We start from the raw sequence: 20512 nt of genomic DNA on the forward strand, positions 1-20512 counted from the left end.
TTAGGGGGTGATACAGTATAGAACCCTACTATTACTATTACGGACAAAATTACCGGTTCCTGAGATTATACATTCTTGAACATAGAACATACATGAACGTGTACAAATATAAATCAATGGGACAAGCTTTTTTTTTTTAAAAATAACTAATGATGCACGTAGTTAAGCTTCCTGAAACATAAAAAAAATATAAAAAGAGACAACATAGATGGGAGAGAAATAATTATTCATGGTTCGAATTTTCTCTATTATTTACACCTAGGCACATATAAAAAATGAACGGGTGAGGAAGATATTTGTACAGGCATCTGAAGTATGGACACTACTACCCCCCCCCCCCCCCCCCCCCCCCCTTCTGATTTTTTTTCTGCGGCGATAAATTCTCCGAAATGTGTGGATTCCTTGTCGATCCCATCCCTATTTCGATTTATTTCGATTTATACATGTATATATAATCGTTTCACGCTTTTTGTAAGCTTTAGAGATTGGCCTTCTACCGGTATATAAATAGAATACAGTTTGTTGTACCAATAGAAGGCCAATCTCTAAAGCTTACAAAAAGCGTGAAACGATTATAAATATAAATAAAAATTAGGATCTGATAGACAAGGAATCCACACATTTCAGAGAAATTTTCGCCGCAAAAAAAAGAAGTCAGAAAAAGGGGGGATGGGTGTTGGTAGTAGTGTTGATACTTCAGGTGTCTGTGGATATTTGGTCAAACACTAAAATGGGTGGTTTGTTCCCAGTCGGTTTTTCCCTTCCCTCCCCCTTTTTGAAATTGCCGGCTGGCTACGGGTCTCAGGGGTCGAAATTAACTTTTTCTACCACAGGCTAATTTTAGCCTGTGGGTAAAAAATCCACAGGCTAAAATGAAAACCTACAAGCTAAAATAAAAATAATGAAGAAGTGCTCTTTTTTCATAGTTTTTTTTGTTTTAATTAATGACTTCCCCCATCATTGATCCTAGTGGGTCAACATGTAGGCATCATTTGAACAAGACTAAATTACGTAAGTCATATGGTGCAATGTTTAGGTTTCTCGACCATCGCACCTCTAATCCACAACCTGTTTACTGCAGGTCTAGATCCAATGTCTTCCAATTTCATGCCATATCAGGGGTGTCACTAGTGATTTTTCAAAGCAAATCCCGGACTCATGGTTTATAAGCAGCACGAGCACGAGTCCCATGGACTTTTTTGATAATTGTCTACGCGCCGAGCAGTGCACTCGTGTCATCACTACAACCCGACATCAATATGACAATAAATTGATGTAGATACCATGTAGGTCATTCTGATAAAAATGACTACCGGAAGACTTGGTTAAACATAGACTCCGATTTTTTAAAAAGATAAATGAATAACAAAAACCTCATACTTTGAATTCAATTTAATCACCCCTATAAGTGAACAGGACTCGTGGCACATGTCTATATTTTTCATCATAATGCGATGTCCGACCTCAAAAGCATTTGTTTGACTCCGAGTTTCTTTAAAAAACTTAAAAGAAAAATCCGGATAGAAACGGTTATTGAAATCGGTCGTTCATGTAAGCGTTTGTATGATTCTGAATGCAAGTTTAAGAAAAGCGAATAGCGCATCACCATATAAAACGGATACAATACGATCATAGTTTGTAAATCACCACTTGCTAAGATTTTCAAGTGTCCACTATTTTTACTCGCTATTTTTCAAATCTACTTGCATTTTGTGAGTATTTCTCGCTAATTTCGAGCCCTGGGTCTGATTAAACACTCGATAATCAATACCAGTAATCATATTATAATTTTTCCTTCATCCACATAGTTCACAGGTGCTTGGGTCCCGTCCCCCCCCCCCCCCCCCCCCCCGAATAAGCTACATGAGTTGAGTTATAAGTATATTTGTTGAACATCTCTTTAATGAATATCAACAATGTCTTGCATACCCCAAAAGTCTAAAATCAGAATATATTGCTACGGGATGTCATCAGTTAATTTTATTCATATAACCTTCGATTCCATTTCAATTAAAGTGTACTATTTGAGGTGTATTCGACCTAGTTTCACTCCCACCCCCCTCCCCGCTTTCTATGAACATGACTTTCTACAGGCCTGTTTGCATATAATGACATGATTTATAATGTCAAAATATTGCCCATATTATGAATCAACCCAAATACCCAAAGCTATGGGCCTGTCTGCATGCTAAGCATACATCATAACATTTGTAGTTTGAAAAGAAATGTTTCGTTGTTTGGTAAACATATTAGAAGAATAAGCTTTCTGTCATATTTTAAGTTTATATGCATGTACTCTCTATCCTTTAATCTTTTGTGACCTACATTTTGATTGGTTAATTTGGATTTTGAATTTCGAATCTCGTATTTTGAATTTCGAATCTCGAATGAGCCTTCTGGGCTTTCGTACGATTCTGTCATTTAATCATGGACGTATAGTATACAGCTCAGCCCATTTCTATTAAAGTCACTTCTATTGAAATATTAGTTACCGTATATACTCGCCTATACCGGTAAGTCAGATTTTTGGGAGTTAAGAATTGGTCCAAAACTCTATATCCGACTTATAGGCGAGTCCTAAGAAGATTAGCATTTTTCTGGACAGCTTAATAATGTAGAGTATTCTTTAAACAACTTCGTACTCCGACGATTATCATGATTACGTTGACTGGACATGTTATGTTATTCACGTATTCTTAGATTATATGCATAAAGTACTAGTGTTTACATATTTTAATGATTTTATTCATCTCAAGTGTATATTATTAAAATTCATTTATTGAATACCGGTAAATATCAGTGCATTTCACAAGATATTATTTGAAACAGAGGTGAAAACGTTAGAGCATTGATTTGAAATTGTCCACCGATTCTTGAAAAAAGTTAAACTGACTTATCGCAATTCACCTTTGAATTAGAACGCTTTACCCGATATAGTATTGCGTTGTGTGACGACACAATTGAATGAGACGATTGAACAATTTGAATGACATGTTTGATGTAATACAACAAGAGTTTTCATTGGCCGATTACAGCCCGCCCACTTTCTCGAGCGGATTCAGTGTAGCTGGAGAACTGTACATAGCTCTCTGAAAAGATCCACCTCTTATAAAAACCTTCGATTTACGGGTCACAAAAAGCTGCGGACGGTTGAGGCCTGAAATCGGTGTATTCTTGTGTTGCTGTCTCATAAACTCAATATAAAAAAAATCTTAACATATTTTCCTACTATATACTTGCGTCCAAACATACCTTCAAATATTCATTAAAGCCACACACCACCCGAAAACTTGCAGCTTCAAATGATTTCGTTTGTTGACGTAGCCATCTTAGGTAGCCGGTCAATTCGAACTCTTGCTATTGGTATCTATTCATAAAATCGGTTGTAAGTTATGTATTCGCTCTTCATTTATTATCAACACGAATAATTAATAGAAATTAAAACATTTTTGTACCAGTTTTTGTAATTAGGTAAAATAAGCTCTAGATGAACGAAAATGCTACATAAGCCCATTAGATGGAGATCGGCCGGCGCGGCCGCTCATGACTAATGAAAGCCGCACTGCCGTGAGTTTAGCTTTTTGAATAATTATCATTTAATAGGACTGGGGTGGTATATTATTTAAACAATTTAGCTAAAATATTTGTGGGGAATTAGTACACATCTAGACGCTACTGTGCCAATATGGAAATGAACCGGGATTCGAATTGACTGGCTACCTAACATGGCTATGTCTACGAACGAAATCATCAAAAGCTGTGATCGAGTTTTTGGGTCGTATGGGGCTTTAATAAATATTTGAAGGTATGTTTGGACACAAGTATAGTAGGAAAATATGTTAGGATTTTTTTTTATATTAAATTTATGAGACAACAACACAAGAATACAACTTTTTCTCTTTCTTCCTTTGAAGTTTTTTTCCATCTAGCATCTGGCCGTCATGTTTTCAAATGCTGACTACTCCCGTATAAGGGAATTTGGGCGGACTTATACATATGGACCAATGAGAGTTTCTGTTGCATTTCGCAATTGTATTACAAACAGATTCAATTGTGTCGTCACACAACGCAATACTATATCGGCCAAAGCGTTCTAATTCAAAGGTGAATTGCGATAAAAGCAGGTCAATGGCAAATCCCTCCAAAATAGCTAGCCTACAAAATATACAACTGACTTATAGGCGAACCGACCTACAGGCGAGTATATACGGTATATTGAAATGATAATAAATCCCTGACTATTCAGTCTCTTATTCTTTGATTCAAAACACTGATTAATTTGAAATATTGCTTATATTGAAATATCGGTGGTATTGAGGTATAAACTTTTACTGTCCACTAAACAGAGAAATTCCAATGACAATGAATCATGGTTGACTTCTCTTCATTGGCGTTTCCTTTAGCTGTATATATCATATGATACCTTTTTTTGCAGATTTCAAGAATTCAACAGTCAAGATCATGTCACAAGAGAGTTTAATTTCTGAACAAGGGTAAGATAAGAACCACAATATAACAAATGATTTTCAAAGTTAAATCAAACCACAAAATTTGCTCCCAATTTTCCATTATGTGAAATGTCTAAAGAACAAAGTAGTATGGGAACCTTCTTTGGCCCCCATTTTGACATATAATTTGTATGTATATAACATATATCAATTTTTTGTAAAATGTGAAATTTAGTGAAAATCTTTCATAACTCCGGCCTTAAAACCAGAGATTTTCTAAAATTTATGACATTGTGTTTATTTTATATCTTTGGTATTATATGTATTTTATGAAAACCAAAAAATATTTCTTATTTGGACATTATCATAAGCTGTAGGTGTATTTAAATTTTCAAAGTGGAATTGGGGTCACATATGGCCTTTGACCAAATCTGCTTTTTTCATCCACTGAAATAAGTGTAGTATAGGAGAGGAGAAAATCTATTGCTGGACCGGGAATCGAACCTAAGACCCTTGCATTACTAGTCAGGTGCTCTAATCACTGAGCTACCTAGGCCGATATCCACAGTCCATATAGCTCTAACTACTATACAAGGAGACAATTAAGGGCATTTATAAGAGGATATGTATCTTCAAGGAGAGTTAAAGAGACTATATTCTATATGGGAAGAGACCTGACTTCGGTTTGACTATATGCTGTTAATCTTTTCTGCAATGTTAATGTGATGATCAGAGAAAATTCAGATTAATATGTTAGAACTCTTTTATGCATTGAAAATCAAGAAAGGTTATCAGCCAATCAAAATCAGTCTAGGTAGTATATAAAGAGCGCAGTCACTGCAGCTCCTCACTTCGTTGGTAGAAGACGAGCTGAAAACACCTTAGGTAAGACAGGGATTAGACGTGGCTGAACAAGCTTTTCCTTCCCTATCTCCCTAATAATAAGGACAATCTTTATAATAAAAGATACATACTTAGTTAAGTGAGCCAGCATCTGAATCAACAAGTTTTCCCATCCCATTTTGAGTTTTTTTTTATTAGCTAAGAATCATTGCTCCGTCTCAAAGTTGTAATTGATTGTTTTATTATTTTTGTCTCTTTAACGGTTCTCAGAAGTGATCTGGGCTTATCCCACGAATCAGAACAAGTCATTTTTTGAGCAGTTAGCTCAGTTTAAATTGTGGAAAATAGTTTTACTTTTGTGTATTATTATTTATTGTATTTGAATAATTTTAGTAAAATCCGCTCGGTTACACGTCACATTAACATGCATGATGTTGAAACATTTTCCTTAGGATTTTGTTCTCTGATCTGTAGAGTTTCAGTGAGTCGAGTTCTGTACACCTTAAATGGAGACTTAAAGATGAGGAAAGCAACACAGCTAGATCCTTTATCATCCAGAGCACTGACAAAAAGAGTCACTTTGGTTAAGTCGGGCACCAGTTATCAGTACATTTCCCGGATCTTTGGTGGTAGTCACTCAGTGTTCCGCCACTCTGATCTGTACAGGCTGGACCTGAATGGCAGGGTGGCAAATTACACAGCACTGGAGGGTCAACTCATCCAGGCTTGGAATTCATCCATGAATGGCAAGTTGGATGATTTCTAATTTTGTTCCTATTCACTTCGTTGGGGTTAATGATCAAAGTTGTGTTTGCATCAGAAAATTTTGAATGAGTTTTTCTGTAGTGACTGTTTACAAGACAAAATTTTTCATGTACTTCACAGTAAGTGGTGAAAAGATACAGAAGGTGTCCATTGTTAAGCAGGAAAGGATTCTCTTAAACAATGGGTAAGGGGACTTCACAGAGATGCATGTCCAATTATTTGATCGATATATTTCAATTCACGGGTATATTCATATACAGTAAAACTCAGTTATAGCGAGCCTCCAGGGCCAATGAAAAACAGTTTGTTATAAGCGAACTTTGATATATCTGATAATTTTGTTGTTGTTTTCTTCTCATAGGGGAATATTAGAATCACTTTGTAATAAGCGTTAATTAATTCGTTATAAGTGTGTTTGTTATAAGTGTTAATTCGTTATAAGTGTGTTTGTAATAAGTGTTAATTCGTTATAAGTGTGTTTGTTATATGCGTGTTTTACTGTATAAAAAATTCAGTATCATTCTACCAGTCTGCTTTTGTACATAAACCTGCAAAAACACTAAATTCTCTTTTTTTTTATGTAGAGAATCAGCATTCAGATTGCTGTACCATGTACAGAGTGAAAATGTAGACTTCACCATGAACAGACAGTTGATGTCTGGTCCATCCCATGATGCATTGATCAAACACGTTAGAGTGGAGGATTCCACAGGAGTGTCAAGAAGAGTGCTAAATATATCCGAGGGATTCCGAATGACCCAGGTGTTCAGTATTGTAATGAACAGACAAGTTTTCCTATCAGACAAGTCCAAGTTTGAGAACAGGCTGCTGCATGCTTTGAAATCAACATGGACTGGTGAGTGAGGATGAACATCTGAAGTTTAATCATTGTTACATTAAAAAGTGCAAATGCACTGAATCCCCCCCCCCCCCCCCCCCAATCAATGCATGGCAATTATACAAGATAAATATGCATGTAATTAATAGAAAATTCCTTGCCTTCATAAATAATGGTTGTTTATTTGCAAACTGCAGACTCTGCACAAGTTATATGATATTGTGTTGATTTCTTCTTGTTAAGTAGGTCATAAGCTGGGGGGATTAAAATTAAAGAAATACAGTTATGTGTATTGTATGCTGATTCCTAGAGTCTCAATTTTAACATTATTGATGGTGGAAAGATTATTTGCAAGTATTTCCATTCAATAAGTTATCTTGCAATCCCTCAACCCACACTATTTTAGTTGTTGGTTTCGACTCAAAAGTGATGCATTTAGACTATTCGACAAGAACCATTCTGTCCCATTCATAAAAACAACAAGCTTCATTCAACTTTTTCTTCCCCCAGATATCTCCTCCACTTTCACTTTCACTGTCAGAAGTGAAGAAAGAGTAGTGGATAAAAGCTCAGGGTGAGTACATGTATGAACTAAGTAAATCCTTCATCCGTTATCAAATGCTTGCAAAGTTGTGATCCCTAGGAAAGGATATGCATATAATCATCCTTCTAATTGTATTGTAATTTGTCATTTCATGATCAGACAAATGTTATGGCGATACAACTATGTGACGAAAACTAATGGCGATACAATAGACGTATCCCGCCAACTCGGGGTCAGTAGCACGACCTTGACCTCTGCCCTCAACTTCACGTCACCCAGGAAAGAAGAATATGTTGCTGTGGATAAGGAAGTGTTTTCCTATAATGAAATGTTCTCATTACAAGTGGAAGGAATACAAAATATTGAGAAAACTCGACAAATTTCTGATGAATTGAAGAAGGAGTGGTTAAAACTAACAGGTATGAAATGTTTCCGAGAAACATCAGGAATTATTTTAACCTTGGATGATTAATGAAATGTATGCTTTTTAGCTTCTTGCTCGCCAGATCCATGGTGAGGTCCATTTTGACTAAACTTAAAGTGAAGTAAATATTTAGGAGATGACCTAATCAGTTTATTGATCATTAGAAAGTTTTGAAAGCAAGGACAGATTGTCAAATATTTGTATATGTTACTTTTCTACTTTAATGAACACCCTTGATAGCTCTTCCATTTAAATGATATGGTTACTCTAAACTACAAAATTAGCTTAGATTTTAAAAATAGCTCCATACTACATTTGTAGCTCACTTTTAATAACTCTATACTACATTTTTTAGCTCTCTTTAGCCAAAGGCTTTAGTTATCTGGTTAAAAAAAATTCTGTTATCTGCATTTGTGTCATTATTAATTTTTCACATAATGGACTTCCTCTCAGAAGCTGTTTGACTAATTTCAACCAAACTTGACACAAAGCGCCCTTGTTTAAAGGGGATCCAAGTGTGTTCTAATGAAGGACCACACATTTCTCAAAGGAGGGTTAATTTAGAATTATGAAAATGGGATTTTGTATTTTAAAACCATTAGGCTTATTTTAACTAAACTTGGTAGAGAGTATTCTTAAGTTAAGAGCTTTAAATATGTTTGAATAAATGGTGATATCTCATTCAATGGCAAATAATAAATGAAGAGACTAAATTAGAAATCTCTTGAACCATGAGTTGTAGAATTATAAAATGTATGCATGTATGCAAAAAAACATCATCAAATATTGAAGATTCAAGTTTTTTCATATCACATTCCATGGGCCATGGAAAGGGGCTGAAATTTTCTCAGGAATGTGATGGGGAAAATCTTGTTTAAATCTTTTGTGGAACAGCAAGACTACAGTATGTCAAATGGAAATGACAGCATCCTCGTGTAGATTCAGTTTAATTCAAATTATTTCCCAGTGTGCTAACATTGATGCATCTTGTTCGCAAGTTTGAACCATAGCCGGGTTAACTGTTTTATCAGTGACAGATGAGAACCCCGTAAGTTGAAAGAACTTGTGTTCAAACTGTTGTATAATATGCACTTATACAATAGAATATGTTCAAATCAAATCAGTGGCACTTGTGGTGAGAACTGTTGAGGGATCTGCATATTTTTTACCCCCAATTAACTTTTCAATGCATAAGAAGGTATAAAAAGATAATTAATTGCTAAAACTTTTTCAGTGTATATTTCTATTGATGAACTGATTTTGATGTAGAGTTTATTTCTTGTTTTGAGGTCAAAGTTCAAAAGTTTACTCATCTTAGAAGTTAATTTTACCTAGCTGGTGAGCAATGTGGCCAAGTGCCTCTTACTTTGACTTTGAACATGGACCAAGCCTGGTTCTATGACAGAATATGAACAATATCATTGTCCTGACTCCAGTGTATGAGATATAGTTAGTCAATTTAGTTAGCTGCGTCCTCATCGTTGGATAACTGATTTACACTAAACTGAAATCTACCTAACATGAAGGTCATCGTTCATTTTGCTATGTGGGTACTACTTTAAATCTACCTAACGTGAAGGTCATCGTTCATATTGCTGTGTGGGTACTACTTTAAATCTACCTAATGTGAAGGTCATCATTCATATTGCTGTGTGGGTACTACTTTAAATCTACCTAACGTGAAGGTCACCGTTCATATTGCTGTGTGGGTACTACTTTAAATCTACCTAATGTGAAGGTCATCGTTCATTTTGCTGTGTGGGTACTACTTTAAATCTACCTAACGTGAAGGTCATCGTTCATATTGCTGTGTGGGTACTATATTAACTGCAGCTATGATTTAGTATAATTGGAGCTGATACTGAATAAATGAGTTCTTCTTTCATGTATCATAATGAATAATTGAATGTCTCTACATGAATAAATATTGAACAAGATGATATGATATTTAATTCAGCATAATTTTTAATGTATTTCATTTCAGTATCTGCATCTGTTGGTAATTTGTTCAGAGAAGAATATCTTTCTGACAAAGGGTATGTTTTTTATTTCTTGAAAATAGAATTGAACAAGTAAAAGATTAATCTTGTCAAATTAAACCCATGAGGATTAAAACTGTGTATTGGAATATTTTGAATTGCAGAACACCGGTGACGAAATTCAGTTACTTTGTCGAACATTCCTTTGGTGATGAGCTGATATATCCCTCGGTGACCAAACCGCCTGTGTATGCTTCCTTGGTAACGAGGGTAGGGCTAAAGCTATTTACAGGGAAATCCTCCGTGAGATATTCCGACTGCTTCAGGCTGTATGCAAGTCTCCCTCGGTGGTCTGTAAACAGATCCAGTGTGAAGGCTGCTCTGACACAAACCTGGCAACAGCACTCTCAAGGTAACATAAAGAAACTGACTTGTAGAATTTATAAATATCCAGTACTGATATTAAAAATTAATAGTTGTTGTGCTTTCCATAAGACCCAGTTTCATATATAATGGGTTTAGCTACTAGTATTTGATTAAGTTTTCCTAATAGGAGATCTTATCTTTACATGAAAACATATGAATTGATGTTGGAATAATGATTCAATTTAACTTTCTTGTAGTCTCAAGTAACATGACTGTTTCACTGGTAAATGGAATGGACTCATTCGTAGGCAGTTATGGGTAAGAAGCATTTTTATATCTAGCATTGTATTGTCTCAGTGTCTTCCATTGTAGGTTGGCTCTTTTAGTTTGCTTGAGTGACTCAGGTGACCATTGCTATTGGACTGTGTCCATCGTCGTCGGCCATTCATTAACAGTTGAACATTTTTATGCTCCTTAAAAATTTCAGGGGAGCATATAGTTGCTGTCATGTCTGTCCGTCCCAGCATATATCCTAAACTTTTCATCAGAAATTAATATAGCTGATCACAAATGTTCCTTGAGACAAGGGCATGTGTAACAAGGTCATTTTGTAAAGGTCAAAGTCACTCAGAACATAAAAGTTCCTTATTTCAACAGTTTTAATATAAGATTTCCCATCTCCTAATTAAAACTTCTTATAAAAAATTAATCACAAATATTCCTCAGGACAGGGGACTTTTGGACCAAGGTTATTTTGGAAAGGTCAAGGTCACTCGGGACATACACCTTATACATTTATTAGGAAAAAACATTCATTTCAACAATACTTCAACAGTTATCGATCTTTTGCACCAAGGTCTCTCAAGGTCATTTTTGAAAGGCCAAGGTTGAGGGAAAAGTTCCTTATTTCAACGGCTTTTTGAACAGGTATTGATCATATACATGCGTCATTTTGAACAGGTATTGATCATATACATGCGTCACACAAATAAGTAATAGGCTTTCAAACAAAGGTCACTCAATGTCATTTTGTAAAGGTCACTCAACATATACCTTATATATATTAAAAAATTCATTTCAACAGTTCCTGATCATTGTACAAGTCATTCGACATGAATTAGTTCTTTGGTTAGATGCAGTTCAGGAAGCAACCTTCAGTTTTAATGATATTCTCTAACTTCTTGGTAATTTAACCAACCTTCGAATTATTTTGAAACTTTGTATGAGGCATCTCTGAGACAAGTGGAGCATAAGTTGTAAATTTCAGGACTCTTGCACCACTGTGGACTTAGGGGTGGGGCAGAAACTGCCAAAATTGACAAATTTTTAAAAGTCCACTTCTCTACAACCACACATCTGTAAGAGAAACTAAATGCATAATGATGTAAAGGAGTAAGGCCTCTACAAAAATTATATATTTCGTGATCCCTAGGGTAGGGGTTATGACTCCAGGACAGGGCCAAACTTGGTATATATTGTGTGTTCATGTGTGAAACATTTAAATAACATCTTTAGTCTACTGATACTAAATGAAACTAAATGGGTATTTAAAAGGAGCAGGTAGCCCTTGATTTACCAAAATTGTAAATTTCATGACCGTAGGGGCCTTGGTTCCAGGGCGGGACCAAAATTATCATAGTCATTATTGTCTTTATCATTTGAAAGACTTCTTTTTTAATTTTATTGATACTCAAAAACTCTATGCAGATTTAAGAAAAGCAAAAAGGGATGTACCACATTTGTGAATTTCACAACCCCGGGGTTTGGACTCTAGGTCGGATCCAAAATAGTCATATAGTATTGATGTAACATATATTATACATGTACATGTATTTTGTAGATTTTCATCATTATGGGCACTTTCGAGGGCATTTATGTTTTAGGAACACATTTTGTTTAACACTGCTGCTGCTGAATATTAGAATTTAACTTAAATATGCAGAATAGTTAGATTATTATATATTTTGTAGCCCTTGGGGCTAGTGATACTTTTAACTAATACTCAGGTGACCGATGAGGCCTGTGGGTCTCTTGTTTAAGTAAAATAGACATGTATTCAACCTATTGTATAGTGTGTGGTGATATTATAAGGCATACAAAATTAGTGACAAACTTACAAAGTCTTAACAGATATAACATTTTATAGTTGAGGGTTCAAAGTTTTTTTAGTAAAATAAAAGTATTCTAATTTCAGTCTCCAGTTATCTGCATTCCTATACACAATATCCTACCAGTCTTCAGGCCTCACCAGAGTTATCACCCCTGATATCACTGTCAAGCCTGACTTTGAGAAAGTCCAGATTGCTTTGTCTTCCCAGAATTCCAAGCTGGCTGTTTATCGTTCCATTCCCTACAGAACTCGATCCCTGTTTCATGTGTCTATTAAACATCTTAGGAATGTGTCGATGTCGGCCAGTAATGTTTTGAGTTTGAACAGCCTATTTACACAAGCATGGAGGAATACATACATTTCAGGTGTGACATTAAAGCGATGATGATATACAACGTTAGTGTATTAGCAATTATTGTATCGCCTTCGAAGGGACTGCTTTGTCCAGCGTCTTCCTGTCAGACCTGATAGGACTCGTTTCTTTTTGATTTTCAGAATTTAAAGTTGGGATTTTTACATCCTTGCTACAAACCCACCTGACCAAGCAATGTTGGGATTTTATCTTTCCTTTCAATCACATTTTCACACATGTACATTCAGATACTGTTAAGAAGAAAGAAAACTACTTAGATTACTACATTTATTTTATGTACGTGTATTCCTGGAGTTAGAGTCATTTGATAATATTATATACATGTACCATGGCTCTGTCTTTCTGTCCACCTGCAGAAGTTACAACTTCTCAAAACAACTTTGTTTTGTCTTCTCCAACCATTATGGTAGGAAGTCATATTCAATACTTAATTGACTTATTTGAAATTTTATAAATTTCTTACATTTTTATTTTATTTTCGGTTTCTTCTGCATCAGGATGATTGAGTTCAGCAACAGTTTCTGTTCAAAATCTGTAATATTTTGTAAAGTTGTGAAGGACTATTACATGTAATGCAATTCAAATGGATGCTTCACATAACAGGGAATTTGTTGGATTTTAATGTAAACTTGTAAGAAATATAAAACTGTGCTTGCTTTTCGAGTCTGTGTAATATATATTTGATAATTTTACAGTAGACGAGTATAAGGGATTGGAAAGCCAGATTGTTTCCACTAAAGAATACAGGACGATTAATGGAGGGTAAGAACATGGGAGTGAAATCCTCCATTTTTCAGTAAAAACAAATCCATATAATGATAACTTTTATTCTTAGAAAAAAAACAGTTATAGAGAATTAAGCTACTCCTTAAAATGATTTCATGGAGGAATTCATTAATGTAAGAAATTATCTCCCTTGTCAGCTGGACTTTATCTTTTTTATTTGAAATTTAAAGGCTGATTTCTTGGTGTTTTCTAGTTCATGGGTCACCAGGGTATTTTATCATGTTGAAATAAACAACAAAACTGTGGAACCATGGGAAGGAAAACTGCAGTCTGCCAAGTTTAGTGGAAATCTGATAAGACTTCTACAGAATGACTCCTCTCTGAATGGTCATTTCATTTTGAACAATCAGACGGAGAACGAAGTATACAGCATATTTATTAAAGGTCATCTAAAGGATTTTGTTAATACACACAAAGCACTCCAAGGCAGCTGGCAGAAGAGTATAACCTCAGGTACAGTTACACCCAAATACATGTACAAAGCAATCATTGGCTAAATGTGACATTGATAAACAAAGTCAAGTATATTCTAAATGAGATTTAAAATACTTGTATTGGTATCAGATCTGTAAAGGAATGTTCCTGTAAAATACTTGTATCTTTCAAAAAAAGTTAAAATGTGGTGTGTATCATAAGCAGATTGCAAAGTGTTCCCATATTTACCTTTATTCCTTGTAAAAAAAAAAAATTATCTTTACATGTAAGAAAAAATTATTAGAGCAAACTTAAAACCTTTGATTTTTTTTAAGGGACGGTAATAGTGACTACCATTGGTACCCAGAAATACGTCAGCGATAGCTGGAAAGATGTCACAAAGCTCAAGTACTCGGTCACAGTCAATGGGTCCAGTCCAGATGCTCTAAAACTTTCACCTCCTTCTTTTGCTGCAGTCGAGGCGGAGCTACAGAAAGTGAACAAATCTCAGTGTCCTTGCTATACCACCAAGGTCAGGAAAGAATACTTGTTGGGTTCCAGGACATCTATTAAAGTTAATAAAGTCCAGACAGCCCTCAAATCTGTGTGGACAAGCAAGAACACAGGTAATTTTGAGCTTTTCCATGAATATAGTTACAATGCGTAGAGAAAATTGGTTTTTGACTTCAGAACAGTGGAACTTAATGAAGTTTTGTAGAATTCACTGAAATGATTCTCATGATTAGGAATCTTTCATTTATTATATGCCTATTTACAAACCAATTTTTAGTCTTCAGAGAATTTGAGATGTTAAGATAGTTATGATTGAACTGAGAAAAGTTTCTTCCTATCAATAATCACATGATATATAGGATACCTTGTTATCTAGACATTAAAAACTGGGTTTACTTTGTAATTTTCTTTGTAAATGGTCTTTTGAATATACATGTATGAAATTTAGGCATAGACAGTCAGAAGTTCACAGTGAGAATCAAAGACATCACAAACAGACAGAAAAGAGACACTGAAAGTGCTACCATCGAAACAAAACTTGTCGGCAATGGAAAGTAAGACCAATAAGAATCCGCTATCATCAAAACTGTAGTTGCCAAAATTAGATATGGATGATTTGTTGTCTGCTTATGGAAGTATATATCTATATTTTTATATTTCTCAGTAAGGAAGTAACACCTGTACAATATACAGTAGCTTTAGAAGGTCATGACCCTGACCCGACCTTTGTGGACACACCCTCAGGAAATGACCTTACAAAACCTTTGGGTCAGGCTGGTGCTGCTCCCTGTGGATGTTCCCCAAAACTTGCAGGAACCTTGAAGCTGAAAGGAGCAACTGATCCGAAAGAAAAGCAAAAAATTACCAATGCTATTGCAGATGCATTTGCAAAGCAAAACCAAGGTACTGAATGTTTTATTTACATGTATGTTTTGTCACTGAATTAGAGTTCTAAATACATGTACTTTATCAGTATAACCGCTTACATGATAGGCTGTAGATGGATTTTCTGCATTGTAAGTTGTATGGAGTGTAATCAATTGTTCCAAAAAGTTCCATGTATTTTTATTTTGTTTGATAGATGTGAGCAAGAACAATATCAAAGCAGATGCCAAATTAAACAACGTTAAAAGTGATGGGTATGTACTATATCTCTTTTTCTCTCCCCCCCCCCCCCCCCCCACAAGAAAAACATCTCTCCCACTTTTCCCAGGTACATCTATGACACTCTTCTGTACTATAAACTAGTTTGCACAAAATCAATATATTTTCCTATATTACAAATATGGGAAGACATGTTTAAGTATAAAGTAATATAGCATATAAAGCATGTTGTTTAAAAACAGTAAACTAATCAAATTTCAACCACTGTTTTAAAGATGTAATCTGCCACATGATTTTAGAGAGGCTGAGCATAGCCACCGAAGAATTAAGGTTGTGATGATACGATGAAGCTCAATCTCTTGATTAGTTCATACCACCCAACATCACCTTCTCCTACACCACCTGTCCTCCGGTCCGTATGGATTTATAGGCATGGTGTATATTGTATTTCCAATGATAATGGACTTGACATTCTGCATTACAGAAATGATATAACTGTTGTGGATTATACTGTCCAACGAAATGATGATGAGCCCATAGAAGACCTGAAATCACCCAAGCGTGTCGACTTGGAGAGAAGTCTGAATACTGCTGGGAAAACGCTGTACTCTAAATCCCCAGTAACCCCGCCAGAAGAGGTGATTCTTTTTTAAAATCAAGTTACAATATTGTGTATTGGAAAGACTCCAATATTTCTATTTTTCCTGAAAGAAATGTCTTGTTGCATGAAAGTAAATAGATATACAGGTCAAATGAAAGGAGCCACGAAATGTTTTGATTAGTTATCTTGGCACAACCAAAATGAAATAAGTTATTTTAGAATTAAAATAATCACTTGTTGCCCCGAATTCGAATTTGGCCGGAGTAGACTTTAGAATACTTTGTATCTATAGGTATACTATCTAGAGATATTTGCGACCAGTGAGATGATTTGAGGTGAATTGCACAGAAATCAAAATTTCAATTTTGGATTATCAGATTTATACTTAAAAATTGCAGGACGACAAGAAGATGGCCATCTATATAGCTGTTGCAGTGGTGGTCTTTATCATACTGATCCTGATAATCTGTTACATTGTGTACATCAGAAGGTAAGTGATAAAAATCTGCTGGTTTGTGCCTTCTATAGTTCTGTTCTTTGAACATGTAATTGGCGTAACCTGTTGGTCTCTCAGTATACGTTTAGCTGTTGGAGAATCGCATTATTTATGCATGCTCTTACTTCAGATTGTATTCAGTCATAGCTTAATTTATATCTTTAAAAGATTTATAAGTGCTTATTATTGGGACAATTTTTTTTTACAATATACATCACTCTGGGTCGATTCAAACATTCAAATTTCATAAATTTGCAATTATAATAGTTTAATGTTTAGGATGAATTAATATTTTTACTTTAAAATTGATTTCATGAATTTTAACCTCTGTGATATATCGCCTGCAATCATGTGTATGATATATTTACAGACATAGAAAGAAGGGGAATTTACTAAAGAGAGAGCAGCAAGTCAAAGAAAATAATGCGTTTGACACGGAACATTTCAGTGAACCTGCAGTATCGCAGGCTTATCAGAATCCAAATTACGAACAAAACCCTATCAAACAAGATCTCAGAGATGTTTGATGCATAGCTTGTTTTATCAACTATTTTTTATTCTATGTCGACTATTTTTGGAGCATTTTTTCTTGTTGAACACTTTAATAGAACTATGCAATGAATTTTTTAAATACGTGTATTTGTTACAGTTAGTGACGCAAAGAAAGATTATAATTTTTTACTACAAACTGCCGTCCATGTAAACTTGCCGATTTCCTATACATTGTATTCCTTCATGCAATGTGTTGTACAGTCACATTAAGTTCTATCCAACATTTTAAAAATTTCAAAAATTCTCAGGAGAGATCCAAGGTTCATGTATTGCTTATATGTGCACACTGTACATGAATATGCTGTTATTTGAACTACACTGTGTGATCAAATTACCATTTTTAATAGCAACTTTTCCAACATTAATGATTTCATACACCTAAATTTGATTGTCTTCATCATTTCTTAAAGTTGTCAAAAAAAGGACATTTTCAATAACTTTTTGCTAATGTAGAGCACTCTTTTTTTCCTTCAGATTTATTTGAAATGTGGAAGCATTCCTCTTATAAAAGCATGAGTCCATCATTAAATGAGCATTAATTGATTTTTACAAATTTTTATATTAGCGGACAAACTCAGATAATTATGCAAGGTAGTATCGAATTGTTCAGGGACACTTTTATCTCTGACACCCTCATTTTGTAAGGTATTGAAATGGCACGATTTGTTTCTATAACTTTATTTAGCAGTGCTTGATATTTGAAAGATATTTTAAGTATGCATATAATTAATTCCTTTAAACTTGTAATCATACATTGATGCATTGTTGTGTATTTAAAGTGAGAATGTATATTGGACAATTTACCTACAGAATGTTACTTGTAGATGTGCTTTTATAATTGTTATTTATTTGTTGTGCATTATGGCTTGCCAATATATATTAATTTTATCTTGCCATCAATATGGGATTGAGTGATATTATGGAAGCTGTAGTGTGGGTGTTTATGTATTCAAATTCATAACATTTGTTGTAATGTAGTCAAGAAAAATACAAAATTTGTGTTTTTGAAGTATTGTACTAATGAAAACCCTTTGATAGTGAGAGGTTAGTTTGTAGATTTTTACTGGGATACAGAAAACCTTGTACTTATTTTTTATATAATTTGTGTTGCATTTTTTTTTTTTTAAATATATTTCTTGCCAGTTACGTTAATGATTCAAATGAGTTTCTAAATTCAGTGCTTTCTTTTACCTGTCATGCATCACTAAAATATTTCAGTCCATAATTTGCCGTAGTTATCTCGCTGTCTGTATGCAATTTTTGAGAATCTTTACAGTATGCTTTGGACTTTAATGAAATTATACATTTAAATACTGTTTTATGTGTAAATGTTCATATATCCTTTTTTACAATTTTCTAAGATGTAAATTAGGTTTGTCACTGTAAAGTAACAAAAAAAATGTCACATGTCAACTAAAAAAATGTTTTTATGAAATCACTTAAAATTTCACAGCAGTGTCACAATGACTTAACATCCTGGTACTTTAATGAGCTATAGTTCTGCAGCTATAAACATGTCCTGATTGATGAGGAAAATTTAAAGCAAAGTTGAACCAAAGATAAATAGGCTTTAATCATATAAATTGGGTAAATTTTCGTGTGTTTCATGACAGCTGAATATTGTGTGAATTTTGAATCTCATGACATATGTAGAGTTTATAATAAGAAATGAATTGTTCACCAATAACCTTGCCCAGTTGGGAGAGAAAGTTTGCAATGCCATGAAAGCTTTTTTTTTTATGTAAATGAATAAGTCCATCCTTTACTAATGTGTTTCTGTAGATCTTTTTTCTAGTTGATCAAAATGAATAAAAAATAATGTGCGACTATCACGACTTATTTTATAGACACATTTCTTGAATACTGACAACAGAGTTCATCAGTTAAACTGGGAAATAAGACCAACTTCTGCTGTGGCTTCTTACAAATTGTGCTCTCTTTGACAACTTATACGACATGTATAGTGGTGGTGTAACTTGGTTTCATATTGTTTTGTGAGGAAACTGTCTCTTGAAATAAAGAAATTTTCCCAACCTTATCTTTTTTGTCATTCTGAATGAAGATGCCAAGAAGTAACATTTTAAATCTTTCTTGCTCCAATTCATTTTGGTGTGTATATCAACAAGTTCAGGTCACCTGAGTGTACTATTGGTATATTTTTATATGCCCATCAAAGACGAATAAACTGTAAACTACATGATCTTCCAACTTGGTACATTTGATCAACATGAGAGGAAGATGCGTATTGATTTTCATTGTCTGTGATTAAAGGTCAAAGTATCAGTTAATAGGAAAACTTTGTAGGCAGAATACAGACTGAACTATTGGGCATTTTGTTCAAGATCAGTCATAGTATCACTTAGTACGAAAATCTTGTAGGCAGGATACAGACTGAACTGTTGGAGCTCGGACCTTCAAACTTTTTACATGTACACCTTATGCCAAATGGAGAATGCCTTTTGTTTCTAAAGGTCAGTCGTAACATCACTCAATAGAAAACCTTGTTTTCGTTGTGGATACAGATATTGCCATGAAATTTAGTCACCAGCTTCCTCTTGGAGGAATATAAGTTCAGTTTGCATTTCAACTGGATTGGTGCACAGTGACCTACTTTTGGGTACAAAGTAGGTCAGTTTTCCAGATTTTTTGTTGTTGTGAATACAGGTATTGCCCTTAAATTTTTTTACAACCTCCCTCTCTGAGAAATACATAATCAACTCACTTGATTTGTGCACCGTTACCTTCATTTGGGCTAAAAGTAGGTCAAATAGTTTCTCATCATGGATACAGATATTGCACTGAAGGTCTAACCGGCATGTACTGTTGTCTGGCTTCCTGTGTTAACATGAATTAATTTTCCATTTCTTCTCAAATTCTACCAGGCAAATCTTTATATGGAGCATATTATTGTAGAACGTTATCCGAATGTTCATTCAGGATTTTCTGTTTTTTATTTTTCTGTCACACACCGAGCTGAAACTTGCTGTGTAGCTTCTTTGTGGGTCACTTGATCATGTGCATTTTGACTTCTTGCAGGAGTTTTGCCCCTTTATTTGAAAAATTTAATTTTAATGGAGGGTATGTGAATTGTCCGGCTAACATCTCCCAGTTTCTAAGCGAAGACCTTTTTATTTTAGAGAGTGTTTATATGGGTTTGAAGACATGCATGTGGCAATGATATTGAATGATTTTTTTGAATTTCTTAGGAAATTACAGGTGTTGAATTTAGTCAATTTTGAGGAAATACTATGTAGAGAGTACATGATTCATCCATCGAACTTCTCCCCAGTTTTCAATTGAGGCCCTCCTTACTTTACAAAGTGTTTGTATGTGTATTGAAAATGTACACAGGGCAA

At 34.6% G+C, this 20512-nt stretch overlaps 1 protein-coding gene across 1 annotated transcript in view; it reads left to right on the plus strand.

The window, feature by feature from the left end:
* LOC125670974 (uncharacterized) overlaps window positions 1–19194 on the plus strand; it is a 55448-nt gene extending 36254 nt beyond the window's left edge. Inside the window, exons 45-63 of the mRNA XM_056163460.1 lie at window positions 4436–4493; window positions 5766–6037; window positions 6177–6240; window positions 6641–6912; window positions 7405–7468; window positions 7598–7857; window positions 9847–9898; window positions 10006–10253; window positions 10465–10525; window positions 12402–12682; window positions 13386–13452; window positions 13670–13929; window positions 14226–14516; window positions 14852–14957; window positions 15068–15306; window positions 15485–15542; window positions 15992–16145; window positions 16507–16598; window positions 16975–19194. Of these exons, the coding sequence (XP_056019435.1) occupies window positions 4436–4493; window positions 5766–6037; window positions 6177–6240; window positions 6641–6912; window positions 7405–7468; window positions 7598–7857; window positions 9847–9898; window positions 10006–10253; window positions 10465–10525; window positions 12402–12682; window positions 13386–13452; window positions 13670–13929; window positions 14226–14516; window positions 14852–14957; window positions 15068–15306; window positions 15485–15542; window positions 15992–16145; window positions 16507–16598; window positions 16975–17131 (3056 nt within the window). The 3' untranslated portion in view covers window positions 17132–19194. The remainder of the gene's footprint in view (window positions 1–4435; window positions 4494–5765; window positions 6038–6176; window positions 6241–6640; window positions 6913–7404; window positions 7469–7597; window positions 7858–9846; window positions 9899–10005; window positions 10254–10464; window positions 10526–12401; window positions 12683–13385; window positions 13453–13669; window positions 13930–14225; window positions 14517–14851; window positions 14958–15067; window positions 15307–15484; window positions 15543–15991; window positions 16146–16506; window positions 16599–16974) is intronic.
* The last annotated feature ends 1318 nt before the right edge of the window (window positions 19195–20512 follow it).

The sequence above is a fragment of the Ostrea edulis genome, chromosome 4 (assembly GCF_947568905.1).
Source record: "Ostrea edulis chromosome 4, xbOstEdul1.1, whole genome shotgun sequence".
In the NCBI taxonomy this organism is placed as follows: domain Eukaryota; kingdom Metazoa; phylum Mollusca; class Bivalvia; order Ostreida; family Ostreidae; genus Ostrea; species Ostrea edulis.